Source organism: Bubalus bubalis, chromosome 18 (assembly GCF_019923935.1).
Source record: "Bubalus bubalis isolate 160015118507 breed Murrah chromosome 18, NDDB_SH_1, whole genome shotgun sequence".
NCBI lineage: Eukaryota > Metazoa > Chordata > Mammalia > Artiodactyla > Bovidae > Bubalus > Bubalus bubalis.
Genome location: NC_059174.1, coordinates 61,952,578 through 61,970,787, shown reverse-complemented (window position 1 = coordinate 61,970,787; position 18,210 = coordinate 61,952,578). Strand labels below are relative to the sequence as shown.

Sequence of the window (18,210 nt, the reverse complement as noted above, 5' to 3'; positions counted from 1 at the left end):
GAAGAGAGAGGTGTGGAAAATGCTTCCTGGTTATCATAAAAACTGACACTTAGACTGTATTCTGTCACACGTCCTGTTATGGGTTGAATTTTGTCCCCTCCTCCCACCAAAAAAAAGTGTTTTAGGTCCTAACCTCCAGGACCTGTGAATATGACCTTGTTTGGAAATAGGGTCTTTGCAGGGAAAATCATTGGGGTGAGCCCTAATCTGTCATGACTGGTGTCCTTATGAAACGGGATATTTTGCCAAGGAGTCGGGTGTACAGAGGGAAGACGATATGTTGAGTGTCAGCACTGCCTGCAAGCCCCCAGAAGCTGTAGGGGGAGGGCACGGGCAGATCCTCCCACCCAGCCTCCGGAAGAGCAGGCCCTGCCGACACCGCCCTCTGAGACCTGCGGCGTCCAGCAGCTCCGGGAGAGAATGCACTTCTGTTTAAGCTGCCCCGAGTGTGGTACTACTGTTACCACAGCCTAGGGAAACTAACACAGCGCCCCCGCCCCCGCCCCACACACACTTTAATGATATTCAGTCAAAAAATTTGATGTAAGGAGGTGCAAACAAATAGAATCTGCAAACAAATGCTTAAATGCTGAGTCAAGACACATAGGAAGAAATCAAGGATTTAAAAGCACCTAGCAGTGCAGCCCCTTGCCAGACCCCTGACCACCCATCTGCAAAGACACTTAGATGCTCACCCTGCCTCGGCCACAAAGAGGACTCCCCAGTGACCTGCAAATGCGGAGATGGAAGCCCATCTTTTCCCCACAGTAAACCTGAGGCCGGGGATCAGGAAAACATCTGTTTATTTAAAAAAAAAAAAACCAAGTGCAGCTTGGCTGGCTGTCCTCACTAAGGAGCTGGGGCGAGTCCGGTGTTGGGTGGCGGAGCAGGGTGGGGAGGGGTAAGGAAGCAGGCAGAGCTGCAGAAGGTCTTCTGGTCCAGAATGGATCATCTTCTCTCTATACTGTCCTCCACTGCCCCCTCACTGGAATGGGTGTGTGTGTGTGCGTGCACGTACGCACACAAGCCTGTATGATGTACAAGGCAGCAGGGCAGCGAGGAGACTCAGATGGCAAGGTCTCAGCTCTGGAAGCATCAGGGGGGTCTGGCAGGACATGCCCACTTCCTCATCCACCTCAAGACCTCTCCCCACTATGGCTTATTTGAGATAAGAGGTCAAGGCCCCAGGGTCGGGCAGCCTGTGTCGAGTGAGGGATGTGTGGTGGGTGGCGGGGGGCGAGATGCCTGGAATCCAGGCCAGGAAAGAGCGAGTGGAAGGGGAGGGGGCATATAAAAAATGAGAGGCCCCAACCCTGCAGATGTGGGGGCTGGAGAAGGCTGAGTGCTCCTTGGGGGTGGTGAGTGGAGGGGAGGGGCTCTGGGGGGGCAGGTGCTCAAGCCGGCTCCTTTTGGGGGAAGTCACAGTCTGCCCTAGGGACCCTGGGCGTGTCGAGGCCCTTGGAGGGATTGGGGGAGCCCAGCGGAGCAGCTGCAAACAGGGGGCTGAAACACTGGCCCTGGGGCCCTGGTAGACTGGGGCTAGCCCCTCAGTGTCCTCAGTGTGGTGGGAGCCATGCTGTGTGCTCAGTTGCTCAGGCGTGTCCGACTCTCTGAGACCCCATGGAGTATCGCCCTCCAGGCTCCTCTGTCCATGGGGTTTCCCAGGCAAGAGCACTGGAGGGGGTTGCCGTTTCCTCCTCCAGGGGACCATGGTGGGAATTGAGGGCCAAGTTTCTGCCCCAGGCTCCCGATGAGAAGGGATGAGCTGAGGTGCCATTATTTGTGGGGAGAGAGGAGAGGAAGGGGGGCGGCCCAGAGGAGGGAGAAGAGGCCCCCCGACCTGGCCCTCGGGGCTGGGAGAGGGGGCGTGTAGCCCTTTAAGAGTGGGGGAATGGCCGCCCCCCAACATGGCTATGTACAAAGAGAATTTGGGGCAAATTGTGCGTTGGGTGTTGGGGACTCCCCAGAGGGTGAAGGGGCAAGGGGAGAGAGTGGTGCTCCTCTGCCATCCCTGGGAGATGCAGAGCACACCCTGCCCTGTGGGTGGTAGGGGCGGTGGCCGCCGCACTCCAGATGTGCCCTCCCGGGATGAGGCAGCGGCAGACACCACTGAAGGCCCTGGGGAGGTCGGCAGCTGTTGGCCCGGCCCTGGGTGTCTCCAGGGAGAGTTTGGCCCAAGCCAATGGCGTGTGGCGCTGGGTGCGGCTCCGGTGCCAGGGATGGGACTGGGGCAGTGACATCACCCAAGGACTGGAAGGCCCCCCTCTGGGGATGTTAAGAGGTCTCTGTGTTGACCCTGTCACCGATCAGATGGTTGGGTGAAGGGCAGTTATCCAGAGGGACTGGTGCCCTCACCCAGGGGTGAGGGGGGACTGGCCAAGGCCAAGTCTGTGATCGGGTTGAGGCAGGCATCAGCCTGAGTCAGGAGCAAGGCAGTGACATCACCAAGAAGGGCTGGAGTAGGATGATGTCATCAGAGGGAGCCCCACCCCACGCTCTTTTTGAGGGAGGGGGGGAAAGAATACATATTGTGCTGGTTCCTCTAAAGGGAACGACTGTAGGTGACCCCACAAGAGAATTGAAATATAGCTGTACTTGGCTATATAGTGCTTGGCTCCCAAGGGGATGGATCTTGGAAGGTGATGATACATGGTTGACATGGATCCTGATAAATGACATAATTGGGTGTCTGGGATCCTGGGAGATGAGGATGTCAGTTTTGGTGTATCCCAGTTGATGATGGTACCAAGGTTGAAGTGGATCCTGGAAGATGATGATGTTGGATGTCATGGGTCCCGGGACATCATCGACGCTCAGGGATGCTGGGGCCTGGTGGCATCATGGCTGAATTGGTTCCTGGGAGGTGATGAGAGCATGGTTAAGGTGGATCCTGGGGCATGAAGACATCGCGGTTGGAGTGGGTCCTGGGAGATGACAGCACAATTGTGGGGGTCTGTGGGAAACTGGGGCATCATCAGTCCTAGTGGATCCTGGTAGAAGATGTCGCCATCGGCCATACTGGATTCTGGAAGGTGATGACATCACTGGTCATGGCGGGTTCTGGGGGATGATGACATCATCAGCTGTGGTGAATCCTGGGGGATGACGACACCATGTTGGTGGAGAATCCTGGGTGATGCTGACACCACTGGCTCTAGGCTACCTTCGAAGGTGACACTGCAGTTATGACGAATCTTGGATGAGAACGAGGCCCTAGCTGTGGTGGATCCTGGGAGGTGAACATGCCGTAGATCATAGGGAACCCTGGGAAATGATGTCATCACCAGGCATGGTTGCCACGGGAGCCCAGGTGCAATGCGGCCGTGAGTGGTGGAAGTCTTGTGGTGCCGATGATGTCAGTAGCAGGCACACCCCACCCCCCGCCCCAACAGGCGGCCAGGACTCTGCAGAGTTGATGATGTCTGTAGTTGTGGCAGAGAGATGTGGGGCCGCCTAAGAGTCCCCAGGACTCTAGGAGCAGTGGAGCGGCCTCCTTGGGAGCAGAAGCCAGTCTGGGAGTGCATGCTGTCCTCCAGGAGTCACCAGGAGGTGACATCCCTGCATGGGGGGAGGACCCATGGCCCAGCCTCACTTGAGGGGAGGATCTGGTGGAAATCGCATAGGGCTTGTCCCTAGGGTCAGGGGAGAGAGCATCCAAGCTAAGTCATGGTGGGACAAGGCAGAAACTCTGGTGACACCATCACAAGGAATGGCCTCCCAGAGCAGGCAGTGTCTCCGGTGGTGTCGTCACAGCTCCAGGGCCCCAGGGGTGGGCTGTCACCTCTGGCCAAAGCTTCCCCACAGGGCAGCCGCCCCAGCAATGACACCTGGGGTGGCATCTCAGGACCGGTCCCTTCCTTGGTGGCCCCCAGCTTAGTCGTGGGCTCTGGGCGGCCCGCCTTGTGGATGCTGGGCAATCGCAGTGGACGTGTCTCACGGGGACGTAATCTCCGCGCAGGCAGAGTCTGGTGCTGTGGTGCAGAGGGGCCTCACCCTGGAGAGGCCCCTAACGGGCTGCCCGTCTGCGGGGATGACATCACAGGGCGAGCCAGCTCCTCTGGTGATGGCGTCACAGGAAGGAAGCAGAACCCCTGTGGCGATGTCCTAGAAAGGAGGCCTTGTGTCTGGTAAGGACGTGAGGTGCTTTTCCCTGTGGCGCGTCCCGGAAGATGGCTTTGTCTGCAGGCACGGCTTCATAGACAGAGGCATCTTCTTTGGAAGAAAATATTTTCCTGGTGACGATGAGGTCCACAGAGGCCTTTTGGTGCCAGAGACAACATCAGAGGGTGAGACTTATCTGTGCAGTGACGTCACAGGAGGGCTCCTTGTCTCTCGGGACGATGTCACGGGACAAGGCATTGGTCCTCTTACGACGTCACCAGAGGGAGGTCTTCGTGATGACACCGTGGAGCACAGACACGGCCTCCAGCGATGACTGTAGTGGGCCTGTTCCTCTGCGATGACCTCATGGGAAGCAGGGTTTGTCCCTGTGATGAACACAGATGTTTTTTTACTACTGATGACCTCACATACAGGCCTCTTCCTCTGTGATGACGTCATGGGAAGGAGGCCCTGCCTCAGACTGTGACAGGAGGAGGATCTTATCTGCCATGACATTGCAGAAGGAAACTTTTTCTCTCTTGAGGATTTCGTCCAAAACCGTGTCCTTGGAGGTAGCCCTCCTGGCCCCCGCAGGTCTGGATTCCAGGCCCCCCAGCCGGGTGTGGCAGGGGGTGCAGGCTGGGATGGGGGCCCCAGGCCGCAGCGCCCCAGCCCCCGGCCCAGCCTTGGACGCTCAGACAGTCACCTCGTTCTTGCTGGCCGTGCGGAGGTGTTGGGGCAGGTGATGGCCGGGGATGAACTGCAGCTGCTCCAGCGTGCCCTGGCGCTGGAAGGGCGGCCTGCGGGCCAGCGTGCCCCCACCCCCGCCGGCGTCTGACATCCAGGCGGGCTGCGGTGAGCCGTGCAGGGCGTGGTGGTGGTGCGCGTGCAGGCCGGGTGGCGGCGGCAGGCCGTGCAGCGGCGTGGGGGGTCCCCCGGGCCCCAGCAGCAGGTTGGAGTGGGAGGCGGCCAGGCTGGCTCGTGCGGAGGGCTCGGGGGGCAGCGCGGGGCTGCGCGGCGGCGACAGGAGGTGCTCGCGGCTCTGGCGCAGGGCCTCGGGCGACGACAGGAGGAGATGCTCTTGGGACACGAGGCGCGCGCGCGGCAGCGTGAACTCGTAGCGCGACCGGCCCCCGTCGCCCAGCAGGTGCTCCTGGGACATGACGCGCCGAGGGTGGGGCGCGGGGGCCAGGCCCAGCTCCTCGGGGCCGCCCCAGCCATCCATGCGGTAGCCGCCCCCCGTGCCGGGTCGCCGCAGCGCGTGCAGGGGCAGCGTCCCACGGGGCACCTCCGCCAGGTGCCGGCGCTTCAGGTAGGCCTCGTCCAGGTCCTTCTCGGCTGCGGGAGAAGTGGGGAAACCATAGAGCTGGGCCCCCTGCCGGCCCAGAAGCTGCCCGCCTCCCTGGGCCATCCCTCTGCTTCTCCTCGCACTGGGCCTCCAGCCCCCAGGGAGCTCCAGACATCACCGGAACTTCCTGGGCATTAGCCTGGGCAGGGGCACGGTTTTAACCCGTGGGAACAGTCAAGCTAGAAGAATACATGTTCCCAGGCCCAGCTTGCGGTGCTGGGGCCATAGACGAGGAGGGGGACTGTTTTTTAAATCGCTTGGGAATATCCTTTCTTTTGGGCGTAGAACCCAGCTCTTGCTTTTTGAGGAAACTTCCTTCTCTTTCATCCTGTAGAAAGTATTTTTCGATTCGACCCATTCATGGATTGTAAAGTCAATGTTGTGGGTAGAGACAGTATTTTGCAAAATGAAATAGGATAAAAAATTATTAGAAAGTTTCCCACAATAAGAAAAAAGTGAAAGAAAGTGAAGTCGCTCAGTCGTGTCCTCATGGACTATAGCCCACCAGGCTCCTCAGTCCATGGAATTTTCCAGGCAAGAGTACTGGAGTGGGTTGCCATTTCCTTCTCCAGGGGATCTTCCCAACCCAGAGGTTGAACCCAGGTCTCCCGCACTGCAGGCAGATGCTTTACCATCTGAGCCACCAGGGAAGCCCATCAAGAGAATAAGGGTGAGTACAATTTTTGTTTCAGCTGTGTGTGTTATTGAAATACCAATGGTTGAAGTGACATAATATCTGGGATTTGTTTTGAAATAATCCACCAAAAGATGGGGTGGGGGAAGGAGCAAGTCAGAAAATGTTAAAGCTGGGTGATAGGAACCTAGGGGTTCATTTTATCATTTCTCTGCTCTTGAATGTGTTTGAAAATGTCCACAAGAGCAAGTTTCAAAACTTCGCTGTAATTAAAAAGTTGCCGGTGTATGTGGGTTTCATGAGACACAATATAAAAACCCTTTCTGACTGTGAATCTCAGTTTAAAATGTGTGACGCCTCCTCCACGACCAGGAATGTCCAATCAAGAGTCATGGTGACTGGTTCTGGGACAAGCTCATGACCTTTCTTGGCCAGTGGAGTTTGGGCTTGGGATTTTTGCTGCAATCACTGGGAGAGACTCTTCTGGTAAGAACTGCCCTGAAGATTGTCAGGGCAGTCTTTGCCATCACAGAGGGAGATTCTGTCTGAAAACGAAGCCAGCCCACTGTTCAGCAGAGCCGAGAGATGTAGAATCTTGGCGCCAGCTCTTGAGCACCTGGGTTCAGCCACACCTGAAGCTTGTGGCACACAGAATTTGCCTTATCAAGCCAACGTAGTTACCTTTTTTCCCTAAGTTGTGTTTCAGCATAGTTACCTTTTTTTTTTCCTTTAAATTATGTTTCTATTAATCGCAAACACAAGTCCTGATGAATGCAATAGATCTTGTGGAGAGGACCATGGATTTGCACTTATGAAAAGCACCCTAACTAGTTAACTGCGATGCAGAATGACCTTGAGTCTTTCTGGAAGCCCTTGGAGGAAAAAAAAAGAACCCTAAGCGGGGGAGGGGGGGAGGGAATCGAGGACTTGAGCAGGCGCTCGGGCCACTGTCCAGGGTCCTGAACCCAAGCCCTGCCCCCGCCCCGCCGCCCAGGCAGCCCCTTTCCTGGGACTCACCAAGCCTCTTGAGAGAGGAGTAGCGGTTGAGCTCCGATTTCACGGCGGCCTCGTAGGACGGGGGCAGATGCGAGAGGTTGTGGAAGGACCGCGAGCAGGACAGCGTGGAGTAGCGCAAGGAGGGGCTGGGCGGCGGGATGGCCCGCCAGTCTGGGGCAGAGGGCACGGCCGGGGTCAGTCCAGGCCAGTCTGGGGCAGAGGGCACGGCCGGGGTCAGTTCGGCCCTGCTCCCTCGAACCCCGCGCTTCCGCCCCCGCCCCCTTAGAGCTTTAGCAGCCTGGGGTTCCAGCCCCTCAAAGCTGCAGCAGTCCAAGCTCCCTCTGCTCACTCCCCCCACGTCCCCTCGGGGGCTCCTTGCTGGGGAAGGAGCAGGAGGCGCAGCCGGCACGTCCTGTGTGCCCCACCCCAGGCAGGAGGGCCGAGCTCCAGGCCGCTTCCCGCGGACCGCTCCAGGGCTACCCGGCTGGTCCGTGAGGACAGGCTCCCACGGCCTCAGCCCTGCCCTATCGGGGTACCTGGCTCCGACTAGTGCCAGGTGGGGAGGGAGGGAGCCCTGCCCGCCCCGGGTGCGTACCCAGAGTGGCAGCGTGGTGTTTGGGGCTGTTGACGCTGAGGTGCAGGTAGTTGTGCAGGTTATCTGTGGGGACCAAGAGGGGAGGGCGTCACTGCCGTTGCCGGCGCCCAGCTGGCACCCCGTCCAGGTCCGTGTGGAGGGCTCCCTGCTCGCGTCTTCCTGGTCCCCAGCTCTGCAATCTTTGCCCTGACTTCCTTCTCCCTTCTGGATCGTCAAACCAGCCTTCTGCCCAGCTCCAAGACCAGCCCAGCCACTGTGCTCCTCACACACACACACCCACACACACACACACACCCCTCTGCTGCGCGAAACCCTCCACCTATCTCACCATCACCGATGGGACACAGTCTAAGCTGGGGGCGGCCTCTGAGGCCTTCCGACCTGCCCTCAATCTCATCTCTCACCCCTCCCCTCAAGCCCTGCTTCCCTCTGATGCCCAGTGGTCCAGCTCAGTTCTGCCACAGGGCACGTGCTGTTCCGCTGTTTTCTGCGCGTTGAACCCCTTCCTCCCCTTCTTTGCCTGAAGACCTCCTTCCTGCTCATCCCTCCAGATCCAGGTCAAATGACTCTTCATCACTAGTACTCAAAGTCCTCTTCTCTCCTGCGTTCCTGACCTCAGATCAATCCGCGTACTTTACTGCCTGGACCCGCCTCCCAGCCTCCTCCGGAGCCTTCCTCCTCTCATTTCTTTCCCTGCACACGGGTCCCAGAGACATAGACCTGCCCACTCGGGACTCTGCTCCTCTCCCGCTCTAAACTCCTCCCTGGCTCTCCATTGCCCTCAGGACACAGAGCTACTCAGCTTGGCCCGGCACTCGAGGCCCTTCCTGAGGTGCCTGCCCACCCTCTCCCCAGCCTCAGCTCTGGGGGCCTCACAAGCTGAGCTGCCCAAGAAACTCCCCTCCGTCCCCTGGCCACTGCCCCAAGATCTTCTGAGGGCGCCTCCTCTGCCTCCCCAGACCAGGCCCTCTGACCCTCTCCCAGCCGCCTGGACCTCTCCGCTGACGCTCTGGCCACGGCCCGTAAGAAGAGCCGTGATGTGAGGCAAGCCCTCCTCTGATGCTCATTTTATGGATGAGGAAACTGAGGCCCAGAGAACTGAAGCCGGTCGCCCCAGGTCACAGTGGTAGAACTAGGATTCTAACCAGGCGTCTAGCTCCAGACATTCCAACTCAGTGGCTACCTGCGTCCTTGTGTGTCACCGGCTGCTGGGTGATCTGACATGAGTTTCTCAAGCGCAGTGGCTTGAGAAACCGTCGACGCGCCCGCGGTGCCCACCTAGGGTGCCCACGGAAGGGCAGGGAGTGGGGCGGGCTCACTGCACCGTCTGGAGCAGTGTCCGGAACAGGGCTCAGCCCGCACTGTGCGGGGAAGGCAGTCCAGGGCGGTGGGAGGCGGGGCCACCGTTGGGGCGGGGCCACATGATGGGGCGGGGCCGAGGACAGCCGCAGCCCCGCCTCTGCTCACCGAGATTGGACGGCTTCACGGGGTTGTAGAGGTTCTTGGGCGTCCTCGGCGGCATGCTGTCCGGGCCTCCGACCCCTGTGGTTAGGGAGCTGCTTCGTGCCCGGTCCGGGCGGGCCCCGGGCCCCGCTTGATGTCTCAGAATGTCCACCAGAGCCCTGGAAGGGGCAGAGGGATGGTCAGTGGCCTGGGGGCTGCGGGTAGGGATGGAGAGAGGGAGGGCGCAGGCCTCTTTCCCCTCCCCTTCTCACCTTTGCGGGTGTCTTAGTTCAGCTCGGCTTCTCGCCTTTGGCCACGCCCCTTGTTAGCGTCAGTCTGAGCTCCGCCTGCCTCAAGGTCCCTTCGACTCACTTCCCCAATTCATCTGGACCCTACCTCTTGTGTGGTCCCTTCCACAGCGTCCTCTCTGTGGCCCTGCGCCACCCCGAACCTGGGACCTTACTCCTGTTTCTTTTGCTGCCGTCCCCATGGCGATAAAACCTTAGATTCACCCTTGACTCTTCTTTGTCTTTCCTCCATGGCCCTTAGTAATCCCCTGGATTCGCTCTCCAAAATATATCCCAACCATTTGTCGCCACCTCTGCGGCTAGCAGCCTGCCTCTCAGAGCCATAGACCCACCTGGCCTGCCCATTTCTGCCCTTGTCCCTTGCAGGCTAAGTTCACATGCACAGCCCAGGGCTCAGGTGGCCGCACACGGAGCTCAGGACACTCCAGTGGCCCCCCTGCCACACTTAGGATGAACCCACCTCTGCCTGCTTCTGTCCACCTCCTCCTCACCCACTGCGCTCCAGTGTCGTGGGCCTCTTCACAGTCCTTCCAACAAGCCACCCCAGGGCCTTTGCGCTTACGGCTTCCTCTGCCTGGAGTGCCCTTTCCATAGATACCTGTTTGGTTCTCTCTTATCCTCCAGGTCTCTGCTCAGAGAGGTCTTTCCTGGCCCCTTCATGTAAAACAGCACCTCCCCTCCCACTCACAGCTCGTCATACTGCTTTACTTCACAGCAGTTATTAGTATCTGAAAGTATACTGCCCATGTGCATGGCTTCCCTGGTGGCTTGGATGGTAAAGAATCTGCCTGCAATGCAGGAGACCAGGCTTGATACCTGGGTTGGGAAGATCCCCTGGAGAAGGAAAGGGCAACCCACTCCAGTATTCTTGCCTGGAGAATCCCATGGACAGAGGAGCCTGGTGGGCTATGGTCCACGGGGTCCCAAAGAGTTGGACACGACTGAGCAACTAACACTGCTTGCTTGCTATCTTAATGATAACGGTAGCCAGCATTTATTGAGGGTTTACCATGTGCCAGGACTGGACATGAATCAACCCAGTTAATCTTCGTTGCTGTCCGAATGGGTGGGGAACAATGATTAGCCCCACTGTACAGACACAGGAAACAGGCACAGAGAGGTTAAGCAACTTTCCTCGGGTCACACAGCCCGCAGGCGGCTGACCTGGGATTAGAGGCTAGGTTTACTCGTCAGTGCAGGAATTTTGTCTTGTTCAGCGCTGTGCCCCAGCTCCTGGCTCACAGAAAGCGCTCAAGAAATATTTGCTGAATGAAGGCCTGAACCAACCTCGTCACTCCCTAGCCTGTCACTTAAGTCACCTGTATTCTCAGGCCCCGCCCATCTCCTCAAGGCATCGGCTTCCGAGCTTCGAGCTTGGGGAGGCTGCCTCAGCCTCTGGCCATGCGGGCCCACCCACCTCACTCCATGCTGGCCCCGCCCCCGTCGCCCAAGTCCAGCCCCCAGCACCCCCTCTCCGCCCCCCGGCCCCAGAGTACACACACCTGGGCACGTTGATCTCCCGGTGCGCCCTGGGCGCACGGGACGCCTTGCTGAAGGCCACTTTGGCGCCGACGCCCACGGCCAGGGCGAAGCTGATGACCCCGCACACCACGTAGGCCGTGCTGCCCCCTGGGCCCTCGCCCCCACGCCCCCCAGCGCCCCCCGCCCGGCCCCCTTCCAGCCAGCCGGCCTGGCCGGGCCCAGGACCCCCGCCCGCACCCCCGGCGCCCCCGGCGCCCCCGGCCAGCGGCGGCGGCGTGGTGGCCCAGCGCGGCGTGTCGTAGTTGGAGCAGGAGGCCTGCGCCAGGCGCATGTGGCGGTGTTCGCAGCAGAAGCGGTAGTGGCAGGTGCCGCAGCAGAAGCGGTAGGAGCCGGTGCTGCAGTTGAAGGTGGCGTCGTACTGGCCCATGACGTCGTAGTAGCCGTGGCACAGCTCGGCCGGAGGGGGCGCACGTGCGGCCGCGCCCGCCGAGCTCGGGGTGCTGGCTCTGGTGCCGTTGGCCCCCGGGCCCGCTGCTCCCCCGCCGCCCGTCAGCGCCCCGGTCAGGCGCCGCAGGTGCGCCAACAGGGCGGGCAGCGGACCCGGGGGCTCGGCGCTCGTGGCGTTGGACGGACGCGCCCCAGCCTGGCCGGTAGTCGAGGCCAGTAACAGGAGGGTCCCGAGGAGCAGGAGGGCCGGCATGGGGCGCGCAGGAGCTCGGCCAGGGCAGCCAGGCTGGGGGGCGAACCGAGGCTGGAACGGTGCACGGAAGGCGCCAGAGGTGCAGAGATGTGGAGATGGTGGCAGGAAAGGATGAGGAAGGCAGCCCAAGGGAAGACAGAAGCACGGGGAGGGGGCGGGCAGGAGCCAGGAGGCGGAAAAGGGGGGGACATGCATGGGCCCGGGGTTGGCCAGGCCCAGGGGGCAGTGGTCGGTGATGCGGGAGCCACAGAAGAATGTGCCGATGCCGCAGAGGGGGAACAGCAACGATCACGGGCAGAGAAAGGGTCATAGAGTGATGAATGGGAAGGAAAGGGAAAGTGGACAGGGGTGTGAAGAAATGAGAGGGACGGATAAAAACCAGAGGAGAGATGGGATGGAGGGAGAAGAAACCAAGGAGGCAGGTGAGGGAGAGGGCAGAGGGAGAGGCCGAGGGGAGCCAGGGAGCCAGGGCGGAGGTGGGCAGGGTCAGCAGGACCAAGGGCGGCAATGAAGGGGGCGCGGGGGACGGGGGTGGGGAGACGGGGAGGAGAGAGAGGAGAGTGGATGGGAGGAAAGAGAGATCCGAGTTGAGAATCTGAGTTCGTAGACCAGGAGGCAGGGCAGGGAGGGAGCCCTACATTACTGACGGGGGCGGAGTGCACTTTGTTGAGGGCCCGTCCCTGCACCCTGGCGTGTTTAGCAGCAGCTGCTGGGTGCAGGAGCGTTCACACCCCCCCCACCGCATTGTGACAACATAGGATGCCTCCAGGCATTGCCCAGTGTCCCCCTAGGGGCACATTTGCCCTCAGTTAGAACTGCTGGCCTACACCCCTGTGGTCCTCAGTTCCCCCAAAGCTTATTTTTTTCCTTTATTTAGGTCTGATAGTCGAGGGGTCTTGAGCCTCTGTCTCCCTTCTCTCTCTGCCCCACTCCCCACCCTTACCCCTCACATACACACACACACACGCACACACTCTCTCTCTCTTACAATTTCAGCTCTGAAGTGTCTCCTTGCACAGCTGGCAAGTCAGAGTGGCAGTGGGTCATCTCCCAGCCCCACCATGTGCCAGGTGCCTGGCACTGGACACACCTAAGTCCTCACGTGCCTGTTTCCCCATCTATAAACTGGGGGTAAGGGTGGCTATCACTGGGTGGTTGGAAGGACGAACCCACTCCAGTATTCTTGCCTGGAGAATTCCATGGATAGAGGAGCCTGGTGGGCTGCAGTCCATGGGGTCGCAGAGTCAGACGCAACTGAGCACGCACTCGGAGGGCTCCGAGCAGCACCTGGCCTAGTGCAGGCGCTACACTCCCTGGAGGGGACAGGGTGAGAGGGGCCAGACGGACAGGTCGGCCTCGCTGTGTCTGCGGCAGCCCAGCAGGCGGGCTCCTGCAGCAGCGTTTACTGAGGCTGGGGGTGCAGTGGGTGAACCGCAGGGTTCCGCCTCTGTCTTTATGGGGCTCGCATTCTGGCACGCAGACAAAGCCAGTACACAGACACGTATCAATGGGACGCACGCTGAAAACTATTATGAAGAAACACTAAGAAATTATGAAGGAGGCCATGAAGAAATAAAAGCAGCGGGAGGAGGTGGGAGTGAGGGTGGGTGGGTGGGACTAGTTTAATAGATGTCTGTTCGCTGTTATTTTTACCCTTTATTCCTCCCCTTTGAGTGCACGTGTATCTTGGGACCACAGCATTATCAAAGGCTGCTGGGGGCTGGGATGCGGAGAGGGCTGTGGGAGACTGAGGCGCCACCCGCGTTTCCATGGGGCCTCAACCTTCCCTTTTAGCTCTGCTCTGGCCGCGGTCCCGCGCTCCCCGCTGCCTTCTGGACGCCCCCACTTGGTGTGTCACAGTCCTCTAAGAAGTGCCTTGGCCCACACTCCGGAAAGCACTTTGGCAGTTCCTCAAGAGTTCAACATATAGGGACTTCACTGGTGGGCCAATGGTTGAGACTGTGCTCCCAATGCAGGAGGCACAGGTTCTGTCTCTGGTTGGGAACTAAGATCCTGCATGCAGCAGGATGTGGCCAAAAAAAAAAAAATTAGAGTTACCACATGACCCAGGAGTTCTACTCCTAGGTATCTGCCCCAAAGAGTTGAATACATAAATGTTTACAACAGCCCCAGAGGGAAGACCACCCAAGTGCCCATCAGTTGATGAATGGGTAAACAAAATGCAGTCTAGCCATTCAGTGGAATAATACTCAGCCACGAAAAGGGACAGAGCACCGATAGATTCTACATCCTGAAGAACCTCAAAGACATTAAGAGAGAAAAGCCAGACACAAAAAGTCACATATCGATGATTACATTGATATGAAATGTCCACAATAGTCACATCCATGTGGACAGAAGCTGATAAGTGGTTGCCTGGGGCTGAGCGCAGGTGGGAAGAGGAGCTGACTGCTCAATGGGGGCAGGGCCTTCTTTGGGGGTAATGAAAATGTTCTGGAACTAGACAGTGATGGTAGTCACACACCATCATTAAATACTATTGACTTGTACACTTAAAATGGTTAAATTTTGTGTTACATATATTTTACTACAGTTAAGAAACAGAAAAACAACCAACATACATCAAATGGTGTCACAGCTAGATTTTGAACTCAGGGCACCACCGCCCATAGAACATGGATGCCTCTGTCCCACACAGAGAAACGCAGGCCTTCATGCTCACAGAGATACCCCTTCTGAGAGCGACACATGCATGTGGCGATGTGGACTCCTTCATTCATACAAGGGCGGCCACGTATGGTTGGGCAGGTTGTGCACTGCACAAGAGGGTCTGGCAGAGAGACTGGCTCTCCTTCCCAAGGCACACTGGGGGGGCGTCATCCATCTGTGGGAAGGGGCACTCCTTCCAAACACACACAAGGGTGCCATCTGCCTGCTAAATCACAGATGCTGGGATGCTGCATAGGGCCAAGGGGTGCCTTGGTCTCATCTGCCCCACATGGGCTAGTAGTGTGCAGGCTCGGTCCCTATGCTGTGCCAAGCCTCTGGCAGGGCTCCATCACAGAATTTCTCCCTCTGCTGACAGAGTGCCGTGGTCCCCTCCAACTTCACACACAGGCACATTCCCAGGGAAATTCCAACTCCTGGTCATTGACAGCTCTGGGGAGTGGGGCAGGAGGAGCGGGGGCATACACCTGCTCAGGTCCAGCAACACACACACACACACACACACACACGACCCCTCTGTCAGCGGGGGCCCAGAGCCTCCCTCCCCTGTGTCCCACCTCTTGCCCTGCAGCACCTACCCCTGCCGACACTGGGCCAGATGCACGGATACAGAGGACCAGCCTTCCTCGGCCTCACAGAACTCTGCACGGACGCACAACAGAGCTTGTGTGTGTGGTGACACGGAACACAGGACACCCACGTGGTGGCCCAGACACAGCACGCAAGGACACCCAGGATCGTCCTGGTAGCACACCCGAGCCTCCTCCCAACACACGTGCAGTACAGCTCCCTGTGGACACACAGCCCTGCGTCTCTGGGCATTCCCACCCACAGCACCCAACAGACACAGTCTCAGACACCATGACACCCTGGGACCACACACAGCTCCAGAACGCGGCCAGAGACCCGCCCCAGCCAGCTGCACCTGGACACGCTGCCCACCGCCTGTAGACTGTGGATGCTTGTATCCCAGCCAGACGGGCAGCCTCGTGGGTACACACGCTAGTGCAAACCCCGCGGCGGAGCGTCTGGAAGCAGGCATGTGACCCTCCTTCAGACACGCCCAGACAGCACCCCCTCCCCGACACACACGCAGGAAGGCACGATCCTCCTCCCCCAAGCCGTCTTCTCCCTCCCCGCCCCGGGCACAGCCAGCAGCTCAGGGCCAGAACCCAGAATCCTAGTCCAGGACCAGAGAGATAACAGATGTGGGCACAGAGCTCAGGGAGCCAGTGTGAGATGGGGTCCCTGTGCTCCTGGAGAACCCCTTCTTCCCCCTGCTGCCCTGCCAGCACTGCGCCACACACCTCACCCCCCACCCCTCTTCTGACCCTGTCAGCTGGAATGGGCGGGGCGGGGCAAGGACTGCCTCGTGAGATGCTTGGGAGCAGAGTGAGAACAGGATGCCGGAGGCCGGGGAGAGAGTCTCAGGGTGAGGGCAGAGGGTTAGAGAGAGGGAGGGGTAATGACCCAGGGAGAAGGAGACATAGAGACTCAGGGATAGAAACGGAGCCTCAGGGAGAGCGACAGAGACCCAGGGAGAGGGAGATGGAGACCCAGAGAGAGGGACGGAGAACCAGAGAGACGGAGACCCAGAGAGAGAGAGAGAGAGAGAGATCCAGAGAGAGAGAGAGAGATCCAGAGAGAGAGACGGAGACCCAGAGAGAGAGAAACATAGAAACTCAGGGAAGAGCCTCGGGGAGAGGCACAGAGACCCAGAGAGAGAGAGACGGAGACCCAGAGAGAGAGAGAGACATCCAGAGAGAGAGACGGAGACCCAGAAAGAGACACAGAGACCCAGAGAGAGAGAGAGAGAGAGAGAGAGAGAGAGACCCAGAGAGAGAAACACAGGGAGAGGGTCAGAGACCCAGGAGAGAAGAACAGAGATGAAGAGAAGGGATATTCTCCTCCTTTCAAAGAAACTGAAGATATTCAAAGAATATTCAAAGAGAAGAGGGCAGAGACCTGGGAGGGCGAATAGTGACGGGGAAAAAAGACCCAGATAACTGGGGATCAAAGGAGAGCGAGAGAGAAGGAAAGACAGCCTGAGAAGGAGGACAGAGACCCGCAGGGGGAGGAGACCCAGAGAAAGTCAGAAGCCTGATCTCGGGCTGCAGGGCGTTGGAGAGGGGTGGGCAGGTGGGCGCTGAGGGTGCGGGGGTCCGAAGGCAAAAGGCGCGCGGGCCTCCTAGGAATGTCTGGAGTTGAGGGTGGGTTTGGGGTAGGGATGTGGCGAGAAGGCAGTAGGAGGGGCGATCCGGGTTCAAGAGGAGGCAGACCCGGCAGCAGGGGTCCGGGTAGGGGGCGGGGATCCCAGCTCCCGGAGGGGGCGGCGGGGTGGAGGCACCCGGCCCCGCCTCCAGCTCGTCGCCCGGGGGTGGGGTTTGAGGAAGAGACGCGGCAGGTCCCCACGCACCCCCCGCTGCCCGCCGGGTGCCTAGGCCTTCCCGTCCGCTCTCTGTCTCTGGGAGTCTCTGCGTCTCCCTGTCCTGACCTCCTCCCGGATCTCGCGCCCACTGCCCCTCCCTCGGCCCGCCGGCCAGTCTCATCTCTGCAGGGAGGTGCCCGGGGTCACGGGCTCTCTTAGCCCGTCTCTCTCCACGTGTCTCAGCGCATCTCTGCATCCTGCCGTTTCTGCCCTACGTCTCCTCCGCGTGCCAGCATTTCTTCCTCCCCTCTGCCCCGTCAGTCTCTTCTCTGCACATCCCCGTCTCTCGCTACCTCTGACTGCGTGTCTCCATCTCTGTGTGTGTCTTTCCCAGGTTTGCTGTCTACAGATCTCTGACCCTGTGAGTGTCTCTGTGCCCCCTCCGACCCCGGACCACCCATCTCCCTTCCCGGGCCCCTCACTCTCACTCAGGCTCAGGTTAGAGGGGCGGGGTGGGGGGGCGCTGCGACGGGAGCTGTGTGTTCCCAGCGCAAAATAGACTCCTGTTGCCATGGCGACGCGAGCGCGGCCTCCGAGACGCGAGGCTTCAGGCTGGGGGGTGAGGAGGGGGGACACCTGGATTCGGAAGGCGGGGGCCGGGGGCGCTGGCGCCCGGTCCCAGGGGTTCCTGGAGGAGGGGGAAGCAGGGACTCCTAGGTCCCTGTAGAGAGAGGCCCCTGGGCGCTCTGACGCGGGGTCCGGTGACCGGGCCTTCTGAGCGAGGTCTGGGATCCAGGAACGGGGAGCGGGGGTGCTCTGATTCCCCAGTGGGGGCGGTCTGGCTGAGAGCTCTGACGCTTGGGTCCCTGGGGGACTCAGATTGCCTTCTTGGGCCCCCAAAGGTTGCGGGATGGGGGTGGGGGAGCCTGAGACTCTAAAAGGGCTGAGCGGCCCTGACTGGGGGTCTCGTTGAGTCCCGACTCCCAGATTTCCAAGGGGGCTGTAGAATTCTGGGAGCCCCCATGCGGATCCCCGGGCTCCTGTCTTAGGGCAACAGGGACCACTCAGATGAAGCTATCAGTCCTTCCCATCCATCCGTCCATCCATTCAACCGCATGCCTGTCTCTTCCTCCGCGTCCCCAAGTCCCTCCTGCCTCAGTTTCCCCCTCCGCACCGGGGTGCGGCCGCGCTCACCTCACTTTCCGGATGCGGGACCCTGGGGGAGTCGGGGGGGTGGCGGCGACGTGGGGGGCCGGCCGGAGGAGGCAGAGCGAGCGCGTGTCTGCGAGCCAACCCGGCTGGGCGTGTGCGCGCGCGCTGCCTGGGGGGCGGCCGGCAGCGTGTCGGGGACCCGGGCCGGCAGTCCCTTTGCGGGCAGATGCGCGCCGGCTGCGGTGCAGATGTGAGTGGCCGCCCTCGCCTTTGCCTCGAGCCGCCGGCTAGGAGTTGAGCGGAGGCACCACCCCCTCCCCACCTGCCGGGGACCCCTCTTCCCCCGCCGCCCGCGGGCCCCGGTCGCCCCCGGGACACCCCCCAGCCCAAGAATG

The 18,210-nt window shown here is 60.0% G+C and overlaps 1 protein-coding gene across 2 annotated transcripts; it reads right to left on the bottom strand.

Moving 5' to 3' along the window:
* Positions 1-786: 786 nt before the first annotated feature.
* On the bottom strand, positions 787-18,196 carry SHISA7 (shisa family member 7). Of its 2 annotated transcripts, none has more exons than XM_025269649.3 (6): positions 17,858-18,196; positions 10,928-11,658; positions 9,142-9,296; positions 7,675-7,737; positions 7,101-7,250; positions 787-5,439 (listed from the first exon to the last, which is right to left on the bottom strand). In XM_025269649.3, the coding sequence occupies exons 2-6, from the start codon at positions 11,605-11,607 to the stop codon at positions 4,796-4,798; spliced, it is 1,692 nt and encodes a 563-aa protein (XP_025125434.3). In that variant the 5' UTR covers positions 11,608-11,658; positions 17,858-18,196; the 3' UTR covers positions 787-4,795. The 2 variants fall into 2 exon arrangements, with proteins under 2 accessions (XP_025125434.3, XP_044786855.1); XM_044930920.2 differs by having other exon boundaries at positions 7,101-7,289; positions 17,858-18,194.
* Positions 18,197-18,210: the final 14 nt, after the last annotated feature.